This window comes from Dunckerocampus dactyliophorus, chromosome 18 (genome assembly GCF_027744805.1).
Source record: "Dunckerocampus dactyliophorus isolate RoL2022-P2 chromosome 18, RoL_Ddac_1.1, whole genome shotgun sequence".
NCBI classification, from domain to species: domain Eukaryota; kingdom Metazoa; phylum Chordata; class Actinopteri; order Syngnathiformes; family Syngnathidae; genus Dunckerocampus; species Dunckerocampus dactyliophorus.
Genome location: NC_072836.1, coordinates 4,940,120 through 4,962,366, shown reverse-complemented (window position 1 = coordinate 4,962,366; position 22,247 = coordinate 4,940,120). Strand labels below are relative to the sequence as shown.

At 40.3% G+C, this 22,247-nt stretch overlaps 1 protein-coding gene across 1 annotated transcript; it reads left to right on the top strand.

The window, feature by feature from the left end:
• The first annotated feature begins 7,722 nt into the window (after positions 1-7,722).
• rprml (reprimo-like) lies at positions 7,723-9,242 on the top strand. Its single transcript, XM_054759280.1, has one exon. It carries the CDS (start codon positions 8,271-8,273, stop codon positions 8,607-8,609), a length of 339 nt encoding a protein of 112 aa, XP_054615255.1. The 5' UTR covers positions 7,723-8,270; the 3' UTR covers positions 8,610-9,242.
• The last annotated feature ends 13,005 nt before the right edge of the window (positions 9,243-22,247 follow it).

Genomic DNA, 22,247 nt, shown 5'->3' with positions numbered 1-22,247 from the left:
GCGGGGGCCACTTATACATTTTTTTAAACCAATCCATGTGGATATGCTGAGACATTTTTTATATTTCAAGAAAACAACAGCCTGCATCTCGGCTTTGTGTTATTGGTGACAAAGCAGATTATTAATATGACATTTTTCTTCTTAGATTACACTTTTTTTGCTATTTTTTTTACAAATATTTCACCAATTTTGTTGTTCACTTTCCTTGTAATATTATGAATTCATTGTCATCATATTTTGACTTTTTCCCAACCAAATTTTTCAAAATGTGCAACTTTAAAAACTTTGTTTTGATTGTTTCTTATATTACGACTTTTTTCCTACAGTATTTGAACTTTATATTGGAACTATTTTTTCCTCTTAATATTATGGCTTTACTCTCTTAATATTTTATCTTTATTCTTGTAAAGTGACTGCTCTTTTTCCATTTTTGGTATTGTGTTTTTTTTCTTTTTTTTTTTAGAATGTGCCGAGGGGCCAATAACAAAACAGCTGTGGGCCACAAATGGCCCCCGGTCCACACTTTGGTCTAAAAAAAAAAAAAAGAAACATATATATATATTGTTAAAAAGTACAAAAAATGTGTATGTACAGGTAACAACAAACCAAACAAACAAATACAGCATTAGACTCATAATGTTGGAGACTGTAAAAAACTGAAAAGATCATAATCATAATAATATTAACAATACAAATTCTTAATTCTGCCTTTAATTTAATACATTAGAATAAATGAATTTAGTTTATTTTTTATTCATTCTAAAAAAACATGTACGTATACAAAGCGTTGCACACTTAATAACACGTTCGTGTCGCAATCACAAAAAAAACTGCAAAGTCGAAGAAAGACTCATGGATGAGCTCAATCAATGAACAGGGGATCAACTTTTGAAAGATGTTTTATGTAGAAGGAACTTGGGCTAGAAGGACCCCTAGCGGCGAGACTCATAACAGGAGGCATCATTTTAAAACATGCTGATCAATGAATGTAGTTTGTGATCAGTGTCAGTTGAAGGCGCAGCGTCTTCTGAGAGTTAGTAGTGCCAATTACGTCTTCTTTTCTTAAAAAGAAGTCTTTTGTGGAGAAGTGGCATCTAAACACGCTACCCTGGAGAGCAAAACAAACCCAAAAAGTCAACAAAGTAAGACAGAAAGTGCGATAAAAGCCCAGTTTGCCCTGAAGGCTTGAACTTTGTGTCTATGTGTGTGTGTGTGTGTGTGTGTGTGTGTGTGTGTGTGTTTGTGTGCTATATTGTTCAGAAAGCATACAATGATGTTTCTTATCAGTGCATTTATTGAATCTTTTATCCAAGGCCCCCTCTCGTGCTCACTGGATGGTTGCTAAGTTACCACTGCCAGAAGACACGACAGAAATAGAGGAATAAGTCGACGAGCAATAATAGTCAACTGTTGTGCCAGCATTCAGTGTGTGTGTGTGTGTGTGTGTGTGTGTGTGTGTGTGTGCATGCGTGCGTGTGTTTGTGTATGTGTCATCAGACGGCTGCATTGACGGGCGTGGATCTATTGGCAGTGCAGCCTTTTGTGGCCTCTCCTTCCCCACAGCGGAGTGGCCTTTCCGGAAGAGCACAGCACCAGTTATCGTGAATGAAGAGCCATGCTGGGTCAGACGGCAGCCAATTAAGACTGGACAAGACAGGCGGAGTGAGGAGGAGGGAGTATGGGCTGGAGGGGAGGAGGGGGTCTTGACCTATGTTATAGATCTGTGTGGAGCCTCTTAAGCTTCTCACTCAGAGCCAATCACCTGCAGACAACAGCAGTGTTTGGTTGAAACCACAAGAGACCACGTTTTCATAAAAATACCGGGGGGGTGTCAAGCGGTGGTGAAGCTGATAAAATGCAGCCTCCCACACACCCGCGCCCCTGAGTCGGCATGTCCATTCATGTTGACTTCCGACCGCCGTGGATTTGAGCTCCTAATACGGTCACCATACAATAAATGGAAAAACAGTCCCATTTGTTTGTGCTACGTTTGTGCTGTTTTGTGCAATTCAAATGAAAGTTTGTGTTTCTTTCGTTTTTGAATTATTACAGATTATTTAATAGGTCAATCAAAGTTCACCCAGCCCCCCCCATTTGCTACAAAAGGAACCAGAATAGTCACATTTGTGTGGGCTGTGTTTGTGTTGTCCAATTAAAATGACCGTTTGTGCTGTCATACTGACTAATTACACAACCAGGTAATGACATCATCAGCCCCCAATAGGCTCGGAATGAAAACAAAATTCTCCTTATTCCTTTTGTTTTCATTTGTGCCGTTTTGTGCAAACAAAATGATCATTTGTGCGTTTTGGGTTTGAACAATATTACAAGATTTCTCCAGCAATTATCTCCCCAAGTCCCAACACTCCAAACTGAGCGAAAGTGAGGTTGCAACTGTCACGTTATTGTCTTTGCTCGCTTGTGATGTCCTGTTGAGGGCTGAAGCGTACGGGGGCTGTGTCTAATATTAACAAACTTACCAAACATACCAAAATAGTCCTGACGATGAGCAGCAAGATATCAGTGCTGACTGCCGCCACCTGCTGGTATGCAAAGAAATAGAAGTAACGAGAAGAAATCTGGCAAAAATGAGTAGAGCCATCTGGTTTCTCTGGACAATACCTTCTATAGAAAGTCAAGTTGGATTTAGAGTAGTCAGTGTTCAGCTTGCATCGCAGGATAGCTATACTATCCACTGAAAACCCGTCAACACGCATCCATTATAGTCTAAATAACTGGCAACGTAAGTGCGTACGCCTCACAGTGAACATGTCCGCATGGTAGCCAAACGGCCAGTATTTCCCGCAAAGAACCGCCGCTCTCCCCGTGCCAATAGCACTCGTGCAACACCACACCGTGATGGACGGATGCGTCCTGACTAATTTTCAGTGGATAGTAAATCGATACTTCTTTACAAGCTGCACACAAACTACTCTAAAGTATATCCAAGTTTACTTTATACCGTATCGTCCCTTAAAAATATACTGTAACATAGTGTGAAATACTGAGGGCTGTATTCACGTTTGTCAGATATTGTACATTTAGCATGTGCACACACACACACACACGCACACACACACAAACACAAACGGCACTACACCTGTGGGGTTGATCCTTTATTAGGGTCAAAGCCCTCCCCTACTAAGGATGTCTTTGCTTAGTTTGCGTTGCTAGGCTGCCAATTCCCCCACATTAAGTGCCTATGTTTCCCCACCACACACACACCCCTGTCCGAGCACCCCTGTTGCCCCCCCTCATCATCTCCTCGGAACCAAAATAACTTCACCAACCATCTGTCACCGAACTCCCGGAGGTCCACTGTTGCTTGGAAACAAGTCTGACTCTCACATCGGCGTCTGGATGCACCCGCACGTGAAGCAACATCCTTATGAATATGTCTTCGTATAGTTTGGACTCCTTGAAAGGAACCTTCAAAGCATACGACAGGTAGAGTTTCAACAAAAGGTTCTTGACCTGTGCAGCAGATTTTCAATGTTCACATCATTTTTCAAGGATTTAGCAACACTTCATTAATAACGTGTTGCTTATTTAAGGGATTTACATGAGGATCAACGCTATAAACAGACTTGGATTATTGATTTGCATGCGGTAAATTAATTAGCTACAGGTAAAGCCGCAAAGTTAAAGCAGTGCTTAATAAATCAGATGAGGAGCAAAGCAGAGAGGTGTTTACATCCCAGTGAGCATGTGTCACCTGGAAGCGTTAGGAGATTCCCCAAATGGGGAGTCATGGCCTTTGCTGATTAATATGACAGCCACTCTGTATCATTCCAAGAAGAGCGTGTGTTTAAAATATATATATATAATTAATGCGCAAAAGGTCATTGAGCAGTCTTCTTTTCAAAAGGTGAGCTGCCATGATGATACAGTCTTTAAATAGAGTAAAAGTACAGCAAATGCTGTACTTTACATGTACTTTGGGGATGTTGCAGCATAGATACTGAATGAAAGTGAGAGATACAATAGTGAGTGTCTTTCTAAATTTGAGTTCTTTCTCTATTTTTTGTTAATTCAAAAGACTAGAGAAACTCAAAAAGCAAGTGAAAAAGTGTGTTGCACTCTGCACACTAGTTACGCCTTTATGTTTTCAATTTCAAAAGAGAAACAACTACAGTGGAACCTCAGTTAGCATGTTTTTTGGTCAAAAATGTATGCACAAATTTTGCCAAGAGTACAATATGGTGCGCGTCTTTTGGTGTTATTAATACACTGCGTGAGTCCAACTGTGTTCTTTAAGTATTTTTATCACAAAATGTGTCCTTCTTAGCATCCGTAGCGAGCTAACAAAATGGCAACTGGAACCGCTGGAGTCATCTGCGTCGCTCGTCCGTGATGTCATCAAAGGTTGACTCTCAAAATGTGAACACAAAACACATTTCATTGTTTTACAATTATAGTTTTGTACGTAAATGACAAATGAAAAGAAAAAATGAACATTTAAGGTTACTTTTACCTTCATTGAAGATGTGTTCCCAAAGACTCGATGTAGCAACAAGGTCAACATCTTCCTCTTTTCTCTCTTCCTCTCTTTGGCTCCAATAACAAAATATAACTGAATTACTTAGAAATAAATAATAAAACATTTAAATGCAGTTCTCAATGCAGGCCACTGTGGCAACTCAAGTCACAACACAATAAATATTTTCTTATTTTCTCAACAAAAAACAAATCAAAATGCAAATAAATGTTTCCGCAAACTTTTGTTTCTGGGTCTTGTGATTGTTGTTAGCAACTGAGATGTTGTTAAATAGTTGTTGCTTGTTTTGTGGAGAGTTCATGCTACTTATCCTCGACTCGTGTCTTCTGAATCACATCTCCACAGTTGGTGACCCTTGACGTGAGTAATAAGTCGACCGACAACGGCAACAACTACGCGGTTGTCCCAGCGCCACTCGGTGCTAACGAGGCAGCGAACGCCGGTGCTATCTATGCCCGAGTTCTGGCAACACAGCACACGCCAGTGGTTTCAACACATTGAATCCCAGTTCCGACTGCGAGGAATAACATTTCCACCTCCACTTTCTCTCATATCGCAGGAACGGTATGACGGACAAATTTAGTGGTTTTGAAACAGTGAGTTTTTCATACAATGGTATACATTAAAACAGGGAACCGGCTCATTCCTGGTCACGGCAGTCCAGTGTTGAGAGTCAGGAAGCGGCACAAGCCGCACATATAGTAGTGTATTCTTCCCCTCTAAGTAGTTCTTGAGCAAGTCTCGTGTTGTTGGATCAAACTGCAGTTATTAATGAATTTATGGGACCGCTGTAGCACGGAGTGATGCAAACCGAAGACCACCTGTCTGGTTCCTAACCGTTTACGTCGGCACCGGTACGATTATGATACCGAATATCAGTACCTATCCCTAGTGACTTTGAACACACCTGTGTAACTCGTCTGGGCAGCTCCTGTGGACACACAGGGCTCAAACCACTCTCCACCACATGAGAATCAAGAGCACTAGACATTGAGTAAAAGCTGTCAACACAACATCCAGCACGACTCTTAAGGCGTCAGGGAGTGAGGTTTACCAGCATACTAAAAGACCATTCATGTCAATGTGGTCCCTCCTCATTAAAAGTTCAATTAGTCTCCTAAATCTACGTGTGGTCTTCAAACCTCGTTAAGCATCCTGCTGGTCTTGAGGCTAAAGCAAGCATGAAGATTCCTCATGAAAAGAAACCTGACATGAAGGAAGGCGTTCTGATGACAACTTTGTGCGTTAATACTAATAAAGATGGTTTTGTCGTTTGTCTGTGGCTCACGTTTCCTGGCGGATCAGGTTGCGGGGATTTCACTACTCCATAACAACAAGCTGCAATAGTTACGCCCATCATATTTCAATCAAGTGTAAAGGAAGCTTGGGAGAGAAGCGACGGTTGGGGAGACAACAGCCAGAGCCAATAACCCTGATAAATGTTTGCTCAATCACACTTTATTAATTCATGTTTTCATGTCTGACTTATAACTCGCCTGACTGATAGCAGCGGCCGTTTCCACAGCAACCAACTCAGCTGCCAATTCATTAGGTACACAATCTAACCAGATCCAATACAAAAATAGTGTCGTTTGTGGGCCTTTGCTTTGGTTAACTCAATTACTTGACTGAGATGGTGAAAATGTTACACACAGCGACAGGACTGTTGAGTTATTAACTCCAAGGCAGGATTTTGTAAGGTATAGCGACCAGTCAAACATTGTTTTTTCCTATATTTATTGATCCTTTAATGTATGTCTGGATCCATACTATAGCCAGGCTTGTAGGCACATATTGATGTGCACAAATGAGTGTCCTGTGGGACACCAGCACACAACAAAATGGCAATATTTACCCATTCATCCATTATCTGTAGCACTTGTCCTCTTTAAGGTCATTAGATTGAGCTGTTGAGCTATTCCAGTGGATTTCTAGGATGAGAGGCGGGGTTCACCCAGGACTGGCTGCCAGTCAATCACAGAGCACATATAGCCAACCAAGCATTCACACCTACAGACAATTTAAAGGGTCCTTGATATGATTAATCAACCTTGCTTAAATATGTTATATATTATTTTAGCTCGCAGCTCAGTGTCATTTCCGGAAGTGACATCACCGGGATAATATCTCTGAGGCAAACAAACACGGTGGTGTAGAAGACACAGGATGTTTACAGTGATTGTAGAGAAGATGTGAACAATTTGTCAATAGTTTGAGGAGGAAGAAACATTTAGAGATGAAACTGAGAACTTGCAGAACAGGAACTTAAGCCTTAAGACATGAGATGAAGATTGGTTGCCTTCAAAACACAGAATGGTAAGTGTAGATTTGTTTTAAATCTGCTTCTTAATGAGCGTGAAGGGTTTTTGAGGGCCTGTTTTAATGTACATATGGCCTCAAGTCCACAATGAATGTTCGCCGCCGCCCCCACAGTAAACATATCGCTGTCAAAAGTACTTTATATATCATGTATAACGCTTTGCAGCCGTGTTGCTATGGGGAATGGTGTTTAGAAGACATGATGTAAACAAGACATGACTTACTCTCTTGTGCCAACTTTGACATAGTGCTCGTTAGTCGTTGTCTTGTTTTTTTTTTCTGTGTGCCGGCGGAATAGCATTCTTTTTCAAAATGCATTCATACCGTACTTTCAAGCGAAGGGCTTCTTGTAAAGGTGTTCCTTCAATGACTGAAAAGGACACAACTCGAGGTGGACGTCCATCTGTCTCTAGTTCTCTGCACTAACTTCGTCCATTGTTGTCTTCAACCTTCGTCTTTTAGAAAAGGAAACAAAATTACGGTATCACTCGGGCACTATGAACATCCAGCAGCAACACAACATTTTGGCATGACTGCTATTTTGATGAAAAATAAACTGAATCAAGTCGACGATCTATCAAGAAGCATTTGCTTGCTCTGCTTTAGCTGAGAGGTGTCACCCCGATGACATCATTTCTGGAAATGAGGCTGAGCTGCGAGAGCTAGTTCACCACGACTGGTGCCATGAACTATAAATGTAATTTTTGCAAATTTACCATTCGCTTTCAAAAATCGAACAAAGTAGAACATATTTACAAACAATATCCAACATATTTAAGCAAAGTTGCCAGGGACCCTTTAAAGTCTACAGTGAAACTCAAATGCATGCCTTTGAGACGTGGGAGGAAACCAGAGTACCCGCAGAACATGAAAACTCCACACAGATGTTTCTATGGAGATTTGAACCCAGAATTCTAGACTGGGAGGCTATTGTGCTGCCCCCTGAATATTTATGATCCCATATTTAAAAAAAACAACCTTAAGTGAAGATTTCAGCCAATGTCATATTTAATTTCCCTGTCTGCATGGCCTATTGTGGTTTATTTTGAGGGTGCCTGAGTGGCTATACCTGTCTGGAGATTACTGCTGAGTCCGTGGGGAGCTCATCATGACTTTAAAACGCACCACAGACTAGGCGCAAAAGGAGGGCTGCTGGTTGTGGTGGTGGTGGGGGGGAGCCCACGCACAGTCTCTTATTACACCTTGCACGCTCGTTTAAGAAGACCCAAGAAAAGTCAGCAGGACGCGCACGCTGAACGTGCATCCATGCGGTGTTTCTGCGCACCCATGTGGTCTTTACGGACCAAACTTCTTCCAAGCCTCTAAAGATCTGCAGGACCACACAGGAGCTCCACGTCTGCTTCTTCCGGAATTCTGAGCGAGGCAGCGGTCACATGAGGCCAAGTTTGGCAGCTTTTTCTCTTCTTCCGAGTGGATCCGCCGCCGAGGAGCCATGAACGCCTCCTCCATCCTCGACGCGACCCAGGGCGCGCTGCTCAACGGGAGTCGGACCCTGGCGGGCACTCTGGCCACCTACTCCGGCAACGGCAGCGAGCAGGCGGTGACCGTGGACGGCAGCGGGTCGCTGGTGCTGCTGCAGGAGGAGCGCAAACTGCTGGTGATGCGGGTGGTGCAGATCGCCGTGCTGTGCGTGCTGTCGCTCACGGTGGTCTTCGGGGTCTTCTTCCTGGGCTGCAACCTGATGATCAAATCCGAGAGCATGATCAACTTCCTGGTGAAGGAGCGCCGGTCCTCCAAGGACGTGGAGACCGGGATGATCGGGCTCAGCTAGAGAGACACGTGGCGCTGGCTGGTGCTGACGCTGGGGGGGATCTGTATCTGCATGAACTTATTCAAGATTTCCTCCAAGTTTCCCCCCTCAGTGAAGATTAGATATGCAACAAGGTCACACTTCCCTTCCAAAACTCCAAAGTAGGATTGTGCGTAAAGCTTGTGCGTAAAAGAAGCCAACACGTTTACGCGTGGCTCCATGTCTTTGGGGTGAAGTTTTTAAAACATGCCAACTTGAACAAAAGTGACGAAAAATGTTTACAAGCTGTTACCTCATGTTCGTTTTGCTTTTGTACTTTGGGTAATTATATTTTAATGAATGTTTAATGAAACTCTCCAAAAGCATGATTGTGATTTTTTTGCAGTCAACTTTCTCATGTAGGGAGCGTATAGGTATTCTCTTTCAAAATGTATTTTTCTTGACTTATATGTGCAAATACAGCCACACCTGTACAAACGTTGCACGTTTATAAGCTCTCACTCTTTGTGGAGTGACGCTGCTCCTTGTTTGGCATGCATTTCGTGTGTTATTAAGTCTTTCCTGGAATCTGTTTTGCACTTTGGAAAACACAAAACATAAATGCTGCATGACATTTTTTTTGTACCAAAAGAGATTGCAAAGATTAAAAAAAAAGAAGACCATACTAAACTCTTGTCTTATGGATTCATTATAAATGCAAGAGGTTTTGTTAAATAGCATGTAAAGCTAAAATACTGTTTGGAGAATATATTTATGTCATAAAGTCACACAAATACTCAATTTTGAACTCAAAAAGTTACTTACAGCCTCTGAAAGCAACACCATTGAAACGCTATTGCGGTTGTGCAAAGACAATTCTATATTTTGCTGCAAAAAGGCAATATCCTGCCACAAACCCCTATTTTTGGAACAAAAAACTAAGCTTTTTGCTGCAGAAATGCAGCATTCCACCACTAAATGCAGCTACATTAACATACAAAAGATAAGTTGCCAAATAACCAAATCTTTGCTGTGCCATGATAACACATTTGAGTGCCACAAAATGCTATACTGTGCCACAAAACCAAGATTTTCCCATAAAAGGCTAGATTGGGCCGCGATTTCACAATATTTTGTCACACAATGCAATGCTGTACCATAATGATGACACAATGTGTGATATTGTCCCATGAAAACACAATATTTCCTTATAAAAATGCAATACAGTGTCACAAAACCATATATTTTGCAACAAAAATGCTTTGACTTGTTGCCTCAAGACTATATTTGGTCAGAAAAGCACTATATTCTGCAAGGGAAGTGCAAGTGTTAATCACTTGTCAGCCTTCCGTTTTCCTCAGGAAGGTCACGTATTTTGCCCTCCTTTCTCTCTGCCCTCCTGTTTTAATAGTTTCCAGTATTTTACCCCATATTTGACCTTTCAATTCTAGTGGGAAAGCCAGAATTTCCATCAATTTCCCTTACTTTCCAGAAAATGTCCCTTATTTTCAAATGCAAATGTTGACAGGAATGGTCAATGCTATATTTAGCATGAAATTGAGAGATTTGGCTACTACATGCTACATTTGGGCACAATGAAGTTATGTTATGTCACAAAATGCCATAAAATGGTTATTCTTTTACAAAATGCTATGAAATTGACATGCAAAGGCATACAAATGACTTTGTACTAGAAGTGACAACATTCAATGCTGTTTTCATCCTCAAGGACGCTGCATTTTGCCACAAAATGGTAAATATTTGCATGAAAATGCTATAATTTGCCATGGAGACTGTGTCTGTTATCATGAACCACTACTGTACATTACATACACCACAAAAATTGCATTTTTCTTTTATTTGGCTACAAAACTGTGCTATTCTACTGCAAACAAAATGTAACATTGAAGCAGCACATGTAAAGTGAAAACCTCAATGGAGCTGTTGGCTCTACAAGAGGGTGAGTGACATGTTTTGCAGCTTTTCGAGCTGACTTATTGATGCTGAGCGGAAAAAGCTGAGCTCAACACTTCCAGCACTTAGCCTGACCCCTCAGAATAGCGTTCAACACTCAGACCACTTCAGCCTCCTTCAAGCACTTAGACAGGCTTTTTTAAATTATTAGCATATTTGGCTTTTATTCCCATCCGCTAGTGTGACAATAACCCCACTGCATGCACTAGCCATTGCGGCCTCCTGAGCTCTCATGATTATTTCATCACTCGCTAAAGAAGCCAGGCCGCCAGAGTCCTTCCAAACACACCCATGCATTCACACGGCGTGCACACGCCGCACACTGATGTGCAACAGACCGGCAAATGCTCACAAGCACAGCTATCCTGGAAAAACACCATGAATAAATAAGAGGTCAGCAGATAATTAGACTTTAGCGGCTGAGAACAATTCAAGGGAGCTGTCTAATCGTACGCACTTGTTGCCTCACACAACTATTCAAACTTGATAATACCATTACCAGTGCGCCATTAAACAAAAAGTGTGCTTGTGCAATAATAATCTACATCCCTGATGTCATAATTCACTGCATGGATGTTATATTTCACACTTTGGTTTGAAGAGCATGTATTTGGACATAGAAAAACAATATCTGGCAACAAGAAGCACCATGATTTGCCCCGAAAATGCTCTATAAGGTTACATTCATCACAAGAAAGCTAAAATCTGTCACAAGATCAGGTAGAGAAATGCTTTATTTTGCCAAAGCAACACTATCATGCAATTAAAATGCTACATTGTGATGCAAGAATGTTGTATCGGAGGGAGGATGCTGAAAGCACAATATTTTGACACAAAATGCAGTATTTTCACGCAAGTTGCCATGTTGTGCCGTGAAAACAATTTTCTGCCACAAAATCCAATTGAGCGCCACAAAAACACAACGTTATGCCACTGAAAAAGCAATATTTTGACGCAGAATGCTACATTGTAACATGAAACCACAATATTTTGTTACAAACATGCAATATTTTGACACAGGATGCGATACTGTACTATGAAACCATAATATTTTGTTACAAACATGCAATATTTTGACACAGGATGCGATACTGTACTATGAAACCATAATATTTTGTTACAAACATGCAATATTTTGACACAGGATGCAATGTTGTGTCATGAAAACACAGCATTGTGCCATAAAAAGCAACAGTGTGTTATGAAAACATAATGTTATGCCACTAAAAAAGCAATATTTGCCACAGAATGCTATTTTGTACCATGAAACCACAATATTTTGTTACAAACATGCAATATTTTGACGAAAGATGCCGTGTTGCCCCATGAAACCACAACATTGTGCCACAAAATCCAACAGTGTACTTTGAAAACACAATGTAATGCCACAAAAAAGCAATATTTTCCCACAGAATGTTATATTGTACCATGAAACCACAATACTTGATTTCTTTGGCCACACAATGCAATACTGTACCATGAAAACCCACCTATATTCCACAAATGCTATATTGTTCAGTGAAACCACAATAATTTGTTACCAATATGCTATACTGTGCCTTGATAACACATGTGAGTGCCATCAAATGTTATATTGTGCCACGACACCAATATTTTCCCATAAAATGCGATATTTTGTCATAAAAGCGCCACAAGAAAGCATTTATATTACACACAAAATTGAATATTGTGCCATGAAAACAATATTTTGTCATCAATATGCAACACATTTTCACTAAACCACAACATTGTGCCACAAAATGCAATGTTCAGCTACGAGAACTTTACGGGAATTTTGCGCCATGAAAACAACAATAATTTGTTGTAAAAATGCAATGTGGTGTCATGAAAAGACAATATTTTGCCACAAAATGTAAGAACGTGCCACACGAACTTATTGCTATGACACAAAATTCAATATGGTGCCTTAAAAGCACAATATTTTCTTATAAAAATGCGACATGGTGTCACTAAACCACAATCTTATGCCACAAAAAGGCTATATTTGGCCTCAAAATGAGTATATGTACTATAATTACGGTTTAGTTGCTTGAACATGAACTGTTGGTGGCAACAGGCTCATCCAGAACATGTTCACACGCAAACACGCACCCACACACGCACACACACACGCAAGCAGGATTACTGCAATAATTCGAGTGTGTTCTAAAAGACGGTTGTCAATGTTGTAATGAATGAGAGTGGAGCACAAAGGTTGCCCTGTTGTTAATTATGATAAGGGCATGAAGTGGGTGTTGCACAAACACACAATCGCTCTCACTCATGTCCACTAAAATGAAAAAAATGTGTGTGCGTGTGTGGCGTTTGGAGCTAGTGGCTACGTAAGCTTGTCAAGAAGGGTCATCGCTGACCTTTAGCGACGTCGACCTGGCAGATATACTAATGAACATGGCACTGGCTATGAAATGATATGCTTAAAGCAGCAGTGGCCTTCAACAGGATGATAAAAACTATTCCCACAGTCTTTTTTTAGCCTCCTCTCTAAAAACGGCATTTTTTAATTCCCACCTGTGTTATTGGTGCGAGGGCCACACACACAAAGGCGTCTCCCTCCAGGATGAAGTGGCCTTTCTCAGCCCCATTCAAAGGCCTCCTAATGGGATGTGTCGTATTGAAAGGAAGAAGCGGGAACAATAGTCGCCGTGGAATGGAGCAGCTTAAACGCTATCTGCCATCTCACACAGGTGAGGCCGCGCTGGCGCCCACTTTTCTTGTCATTACAATTACTTTTCATTCATGCGACCGCTTGAATCCTGGCAACAGTTATCCCCAGACACACACGCGAGCATGTCTTTGTTTTGTAAATCTGGCTGAAACGTGTAGTTTCATTTCAAGCAACAATATGTAGAAATTGATATTCCACCAAAAAGAAATTTGCATTTCATACAAAATCGATTGTTTGACCGTGTGCAGGAACATTTGAACAAAAGCTTTGAATTTTCTGAGAAAAACGCCGTATTTCCCGGCACAAACGTTATATTTCGCAATGAGAATGCAGTACTTTGCTTTGAAAATGCTGCAAAAAGACAAAAAAGTGACAAATTTTGCCAAAAATCCACACCGATATGTTGTTTAAACAAAAGGCACAAAAAGGATGTGCATAAGCTACATTCTATTGTTTGTTTCATATTTCTCAAGTTAAATTTTGCTGCAAAATGTTATATTTTGTCCTAAAATGTAAATATAATATTAGAATATTATATAATAGTTTGTTCCATATATTCTGATTTTGTATACATATTTTATATATTTAGATATTATAGTTTATTTTAAAATAATAATATAATATTTCTATACATTCTAATTAAAAAAAATATTTTATATATTAATATATTATATTGTATTTTAAAATGTTTTTTGCAAAAATGAAAAAATAGTGCAGTTTTCCTTCAATTTCCCCCCAATTTTTTAGAATATTGTGTCATAAAAGGCTATCCATCACCACCAAAAACTGTAAAGAAGGATACACATTCCTGCCAGAAAAGCTATATTTTGATGCAAAATCACAAATTTTGCCTTTAAAACGTATTTTAAAAATGATATTTTTGAGGAATTTTATATAATATTCTTTATTTTTTTATAATGTTATATATATATATATATTCAGATTTTTAATACATATTTTATATTTTATTAAAAACATTCTTTATTATTGGTTTTTAAATTTTATTATTAAATTTAATTTTATTATTTAAGTATTGTGGGGTTTTTTGGGGGGGGTTACATATTTTGCAACAAAAACAGTACAGTTGCTTCAATTTGCCAAAAGCAATCTTTAATCTGCCTAAAAAAAATCTTACATTTTGAAAAAAAACCCTGTGTCACAAAAGGCTACCCATAAGTATGAAAAACAACAAAAAATGATATGAATGATTTCCTTGAAGGAAAAGCTAAATTTTAATGTGAAATCCAATATTTTGCCCTAAAAATGTACAGGATATAAAAAATACAATATTTTACAAATGTTTTAATATATTCTATATACAGTATATGCACACATTCTATAATCTGTCTAAATTAGGACATTTTGAAGAAAAACCCTCCATACTGTGTTAGAAATGCTATCCATAAAAAAAGAATGATACAAAAAATGATACACATTCCTGCCGAAAATCTAAATTTTGCTGCAAAACCCCAAAAATGCATTACATACAAATACGCAATGTGTAAAAATACAGTGCACAGGCGATAACACCTGTTGTTTCCATGGCAATACCACATCAAACACTAAACCGGGCTCTCATTTTGGCGAGAGGAAAAAAAAACAAATTAAAAGGTTCAATTTTTAGCCAAAGTTGGCATCTCAACTCTGAATCCAAATATGTGATTCGCCCCACAGGAGGATTTTTACAAGTTACTGCAGCCTAAAGCAAACTGTGTCATTTTACTTTCCACTGGTAACACAAGCTCAGCAGTAGCACATACAGTAGTCGTAGTGAAGTGGTCCAGAGAGAGCGGTAATAAATGATCCACCCTGACAGGATGGAAAAGGACAGCCAGTACTTCTACTCCTTCTGGTACTGTTGCTTCTGTTACTAACAGAGCTGCTCGGCGCTGTCAGTGTTCTGCATGGGGGGTCGGTGGGGTAGTAGCCGTCTCCGCTTACACACCACCTCCACTGGGGGGTAAAGGTTGACCAAGGACTGTGCCTACTCTCCTCAACACTTTGGACACAGGTACATTAAGTCCTGTATCTGCACCTTGACCCAGATTCTCACCAACACTTAACAGCTTCTTTCTGAAGCGCCACATCGGTTTTACATTTTTTTAATTATCCTGTTAACTGTATGTCTCATACTAGTAACTAGCTGCTGTAGCAACATGTCAGCAAAAGCCTGGCAACAAGTGTGAAGTGACCATTAAGATGAAAAGCGCTCCATTCTCTCACAATATATGGCAGTATTTCAACACAAAAAGACTACATTTGCCAGTGAAAATGCTGTACTTTCAAAATACTGCAAAAGATAAGCATTGGCAGGGGAAAGCTACATTCCACAAAACATTCTGCAATGTGTGGTAAATGAGTGGAGTCCACAAATTCTGCCTAGCAACATGTGTGAAGGGACCAAGACAAGAATAATCTCTCTACTTTATAACAAAAGCACAGTACAGTCAAACCTTGGTTTTTTCATCCCAATTTTTTTGCCCAAATGTTGCCTCTGTTTTTGCACATTATGTCTACATACTACACGGAACAAACAAGTCCGTCTGCACCGTACTGCCCAAACAAAGCACCCTACGCATTGCTGTCTCACTGTCCGCGCATTTTTTCATTGAGTGCGACTGCTAAATAACCCGGCATGGGGCCAAAGAAAGTTGCGAGTGCCAGCAATTTGATAAAGAAGGTGAGAAACACGATTGAATTCAATCTCGACAGGATGCATGGAAAGTCCACATCAACAATAGGTTCCATCCGTTCGTCATTTATAAATTATTTTGCATTGTTTTTTTGGATGTAAAATTATAATTATTCTGTATAAAATGTGTTTTTGGTTAATATTTTGAGGTGTTTGGAACGGATTCATTGCATTTACAGTGGAACCTTGGTTAGCGTCATTAAGAAGGTCCGACTCTAACCAAAATGGACATTAACCGAATCAAATTTTTCCATAACTACAGTTAATCTGTTCAAGAAAGCCAAAAATGTTAACACAAAACATGTTTTTATAGTTTTGCAATGATTGTATTACTTGCAGAAAACAATTTGAAACGCATACAAATATATAGAAATGATGAATGAAAGGGATAAATGAACATTTAAGGTTACTTTTACCTTCACTGAAGATGTGATTCTTGATGTGACTGAAAAAGGGAAGGTGGTGGTTGATCTCACTGCCACACTGTGTGTCTTTGGGAACAGTCACATCTTCAATGAAGGCAAAAGTAACTTTAAATGTTCATGTAACCCTATCATTCGTCATTTGCATGCATTTAGCATTGTTTTATGCATGTAAAACTATAACTGTAAAACTAACAAACAATGTGTTACCATTTTTGACAGCAAACCACTGATGACATCATAGACGGGTGACGTAACTTACGGTTGCCATTTTATAAGCTAGCTAATGAGATGCTAACAAGGAAGGACGTTTTGTGATTAAAAAAGAAATACATTAAGGGCTCATGCAGCTTATTAACAACACGACATATTGTACGCCCACCAGAGAATGCATGCAAAATTGTGGCGTAAATTGACCAAGTTAACCGGAAAACACGCTAACCGGGGGAGGACGCTAACCGAGGTCCCAATGTACATGATTTGCTATGGGAAAAATAACCAAGGTTTTGGTCCGTTTCCGTTTTCCTCTGATCATTTGGAATGGAGGAATGATGAGAGCCGGGGCACCACTGTATTCCACTAAAACAGTATGCTTGTGAAGATTCTCATTCATCCAGGTGATTGTATTCTCAGGGCATTCTATCGATGACAACTGTGACTGTTCAGGTTGTCTCAGAAGATGTTTCGCCTCACATCCGAGCAGCCTTCATCAGTTCATGCTGAAAGACTAGCTGGGACACGCCAGTCAGACTAGATAAGACAGCTCAAGCTACCTCTAAAGGACAGCTCTAGTCCGGTTGCAATCGCTTGAATGCCCTGAGGATCGCTACAGAAAGGTTACATTTTGCTTGGGAAAGCCACATTCCACAATTTGTGGTCAACGATTGCGGTCCATGAATTCAGCCGAGCAACAAGTGTAAGGCGACCAGGAAGACGAGTTGGAGGCCTCATGTAATTTGCCACACGTGCTAAATAAAAACAAGTTAAAATGTCATTTTAGTTGTGGCGTTTTACATTTAATCACAAATGCTTTTCTTGCCGCAGGAACTGGAAGCACAAAAGTACATCAGAGGATAAGGCTGAGCACTTCCGAAGTCTCCCGAAGCGTTCCCCCGCCCCCACATAAAAACTAAAAGTGCGGCCCACCATCCATGACTTTATTGAGAAGCTCAAACACCATAAAAGTATATTTACTATGACTATAAAATAAAAAAAATGAGGCTGTATGCACCGGGCTTATAAGCAAAGCAAAGATGGAGTGTGATGTCTCCAAGGCTTATCATCTGTGCAGGCCTTTGGGCGGTGCATTAAAGTCAGCGAGTCCAGTCAAATCCGGGTCAATCCTGCATTATTCCCACACCCAATCACTGCCACATGAAGCAAACCTGGCGGAAGGCAAACACAGTGCGAGCGTACGCTCCTTTCCAATGGCAGCGTCTTCTCAAGAGGACGCTGGGTGTCTCTCGTGATTGATTCCCGATAAGAATGGACCGCAAACTGACTCACTATTGGTGTAAACCTTCACCCCCACACCCTCCACGCTCCTCTCCTTGCACCCCCAACCCACACACAGAGATGACTGAATGCTGGATAATTGGTGTCCGCTGACTTTATTATGTATTAATAAACTGAAGAATGTGCATGGAGACGTGTTAATTGGCGGGAGAGGGTGCTGGTGGGCGCTATGTGAGGCTTATGCCAGTGGCGGTGGCGGTGGAGGGCTAAGGGGGGGGTCTGTCAGTCAGGCCAGCTCCTCAGGGGGGAGGAATTTTCTCTCTTATTGCCTCTCTGGCTCTATTCTAGCCTGGCGGTGGACCGTCAGGGAGGCAATAACTTAATAACTGCTTCCCACATATATCATTATTATTTTTGTATTAAAGCAAAGTGAAAAATGGCCGCTGATGACACTTTTTCACCACCCCTCATTTCATCTAAGTCGGGCTTTGAGTGGAGTGGATGACTTTAACCACTTAAAAAGTGATCTCCCCTTTCTGCAGGCCTGATCCACACACATCCTTGCGCATCAAGCCTGCAGGGTGCTGTCGCCATGGTGACGAGGGAAAAGGTACCAGGGCCACGTGCATGCCGCAGGAGGCTGGGGGCCAGCGCTCCAATGTGGGGGCACGGTCAAGTTACTATTTGTTTTGAAAAGGGACCCATTAAATGTGACCCTGCAAGGCATGGGTCCCACCTGAACCATCACACCCTTCCAGCTTCTGTGTGGTATGAATAAATGATTGCTATGACCATTCACGTGTGCGTGTGTGTGTGTGTGTGTGTGTGTGTGTGTGTGTGTGTGTGTGTGTGTGTGTGTGTGTGAGACTGAGATGAAATATTCCTGAGACGTGCAAATATTCATTCCTCAGCAGCCTGCTAGCCTACAAATGTTTATTTTAGCAGGGACTCATTTATGTTTGACTTATCGTGCAGGAACCTGCTGTGATATCCATGTGAGCTTTGACACGTCGACCAGCAGGTAGACCAGTCTGATCAGATCCAGTCCATGAATTGCGCCTTTACAACGTGGCAGTAAGTCATATTGATAACATATTGCGTGTGAGAGCGGAACTGGCGTAGCCTGTCTATGTAAAGCAGATCTCCTTTCCCTAATGGCACCAGTGCACGACTTTCCTCTCCTTCCGTTTAGCGGCTATAAAAAGAACACTATGTTGTTGCGAAGGACTTGATGTGCGGTGCGTGGGCCGCGCTGGGGAACAGAACAGGAATTATCTTGGTGCCACGCCGCCAATTAAATATAGTTTTCCAGTTTGTTCTTCAGCGCTCGTGGCAGAGTTGGACATCACCTGCTGCTGCACACACACTCAAACACACACCACACGCCTCCTGTGTGTCGCGGTGACAGGGGGCCTTTTAAGAATAGATACAATGAAAGCAGATTACAGCGTTTTAATTGCAGAGCCGGAGATGCGATGGGGGTGCGCAGGCCTCTGACAGGGTTTGGTTTGGAGGTGGAAGGTTGACTGGTGCAGGAAATGTAAACACACCGCTAATTAGTGTTGTCTGCCATGGTGGAGCGGTCTCTTTTACATGCATTGTTAGCCATGTCGCACACAAACACACCTGTAATGCAGTGATTCTAAACACACACACACACAGGAAGAAACTCTCTTTTAAGGCGAAACAACTTTATCATTCTTATTTGCCATACAACTATTTTAAGGATATTACATGTCAAAGTGCTTGGTTTGCGTGGAAATGAGCTGTAGGACAACATTCTGCAGGGTTATTCTTTATTTGTCCAAACATATTTCTGGGAGTTACAATATTGTTTAAAAAGGCCCGCTGTTGTTGCTGCTGTCGTTTATTATGAAATTGTTCACCCAGCAATGACACAGTAAACAAATAGTTTATAGTGTCCTGAGGTGCTTATAGATTAGGGGCGTCCAATGTCCAGCTCCGGTGCCATTTGCGGCCCAAAGCTTGTTTTTTATTGGCTTGCGGCATATAGTTAGATCCACAAAAAATGGAATGTTTAACAATATAGTTAGATGCTTATCCTCACTCGCCACAAATACATTAGGACCGCCATACAGTATATACAATTGCCGCTACCTGCTCACATTATGGTTCAGATTGTAGATGAGATTTTACATAAATGGTCTTCCACTGCAATAATTATGTACATGTTTTTAAATGAATGATAAAATAATTATAAAAATAACAAAATATATTTTAAAATTATTTTAAATTGATTTTAAAAAATACTGACATAAATATACAATACGATATACGATATACGATATACGATATACGATACGATACGATACGATGCGATACGATGCGATATGATACACGATATACGATATACGATACGATAAAAAAAAGTTCCACAAATGTGGTTGAAACATCAGATTTTGTCACTAAACCGCTATATGTTGTGATGATTTTAAGGCAGGTAGGGTCACAGGGTTTATAGAAGTTGAGCTTAAATCATAAATATAAAAAAAAAGCATTTTTTGAAGTGCGTTACTTTTTGTGTCAAATCCTGCATAGCTTGACAGGCGCTAGCAGTTGGTTGTCAACACTGTGCCTCAAGCTAAAAATAAAGAAAACGTGGAAAAGTACTTATTAGTTGCTCGTTGGCTCTCATTGCATGAGTGACATTCGCTACCGTTTGTCCAACAATCAACATCAATTTACTTCAATTTACAACAGATTTCATTTGTCATTGAAGGCTTTGATGTGAAACTAAACTACATTCAAGGTGACTCACAAGGGCTCAAAGTGGGCGGATACTGATCGGACGGCCCACGTTGCATATGTCACGGCAACAATGGCAGCCAGATAACGTGTGTGTGTGTGTGTGTGTGTGTGTGTGTGACAGGGTTTGGCGTGTGTGTACGTGTAGAGTGGGTGAGTGTTGTGTGGGTGCGTGTGTGTGTGTGTGCGTGTGTGCGTGTGGTGCATATGCGCGTGCAGACGGTTGCTTGTGTTTTGGCGCCTTGGCAACCCGCGACCGTGCACACCTCTGCGCCTCAGCAGACGGGATAGAATTACACGTGGCGAGCATCTCGCAAGGAAGATCAATCGAGCGACAAAAAAAGCCTCATTAGAATAATAATGAGTCTTTTTTTAAACCCATTATCACGCTCACGTAAGATGCATGTAGTCATAAGTGGCGCTTTGAGGCCGCAAACACGCTTCTAAGCGTGTATCAGCTGTGACAAACTGCGTAAGCGTAACTGGTTCAAAATTAGATTAGCATCTAGTTGTTGCCACGGTGACCAAGGTTCACCTACTTTAGCGAGCCACAATACCTCTTGTGTTGCGTTAGCGCCAGCGTTGCCGTAATTGACAAACATTGCAGCACACGGAGACACCACAATTCGCACATAAGAACTCACAAGAGCTCAGTTCAGTGAGCATCTCGGGATTAACTGCCAGTTAACTGCCAGATTAACTGCCAGTTCATGCCAAGAAAAGAAGAATATGACTTACTAGTTGACTCACAGTCAAAGCTGGGACGCATGTGGCGCATCGGTGACACAAATCCTCGTCACACTTATAGTATAAGCAGCGGTTAGCTTATTTTTACACTTGCATGACTATTAACGACGTTAACATGTGGTCGATCTTAGAGGTTAAGATGTGTCTTGTAAATTGTTTTTCATCAATGTAGGGCAGGGGTGTCCAAACGTTTTCCCCCGAGGGCCGCATACATACAACTAGTTGTCCCATTTGTGTGTATGACACATGCTAAACTCAATCCAATGTAGATCAAGATATGCTAAGCAGCTAAATAAACTGACTACAAATAAAATGGAGGTCAATACATTTTTCTCAATTACTTTTTTCATCTAAAATGTAAAATACTATAATATAGTAGTGGAAGATTATTATTATTTTTTATCTAGCAATTTTATTTAAATTATTCTTGAATATCCAAATGGAGGCCAATACATTTTTCTCTATTTTTTTTCACCTACAAACTTCATTAATAAACAACTGAAAAAGTATTACATAGGCCAATAAATGTTTTTAGTGTTTTTTACTTGTTTTACAGTAGTACAACATAGTTGTAGACGATGCATTACTTTTTTAAAAAGGATGTATATTTTAATATGCAACTTAAAAAAATGAACAAATAATTCCTAGCTAATATGATAGTCAGTTAAAAGCAATTATATTAATTATTATTATTCTTGAATATCCAAATGAAAGACAATATACGGTAAATTTTCTCAATTATTACTTTCTTCATCTAAAAACGTAATAAATAAATCACTGAAAAGCTACATTGATTACATAGGCCAATAAACGTTTTTAGTGATTTTTTTTTCTTCAATAGAGTTGTAGACAATGGATTACTTTTTTTAAAAAAACATTTTTTTAACTTAATTAAAAATGAATAATTCCTGGCTAATCCGATTTTTTTATAGTCATAT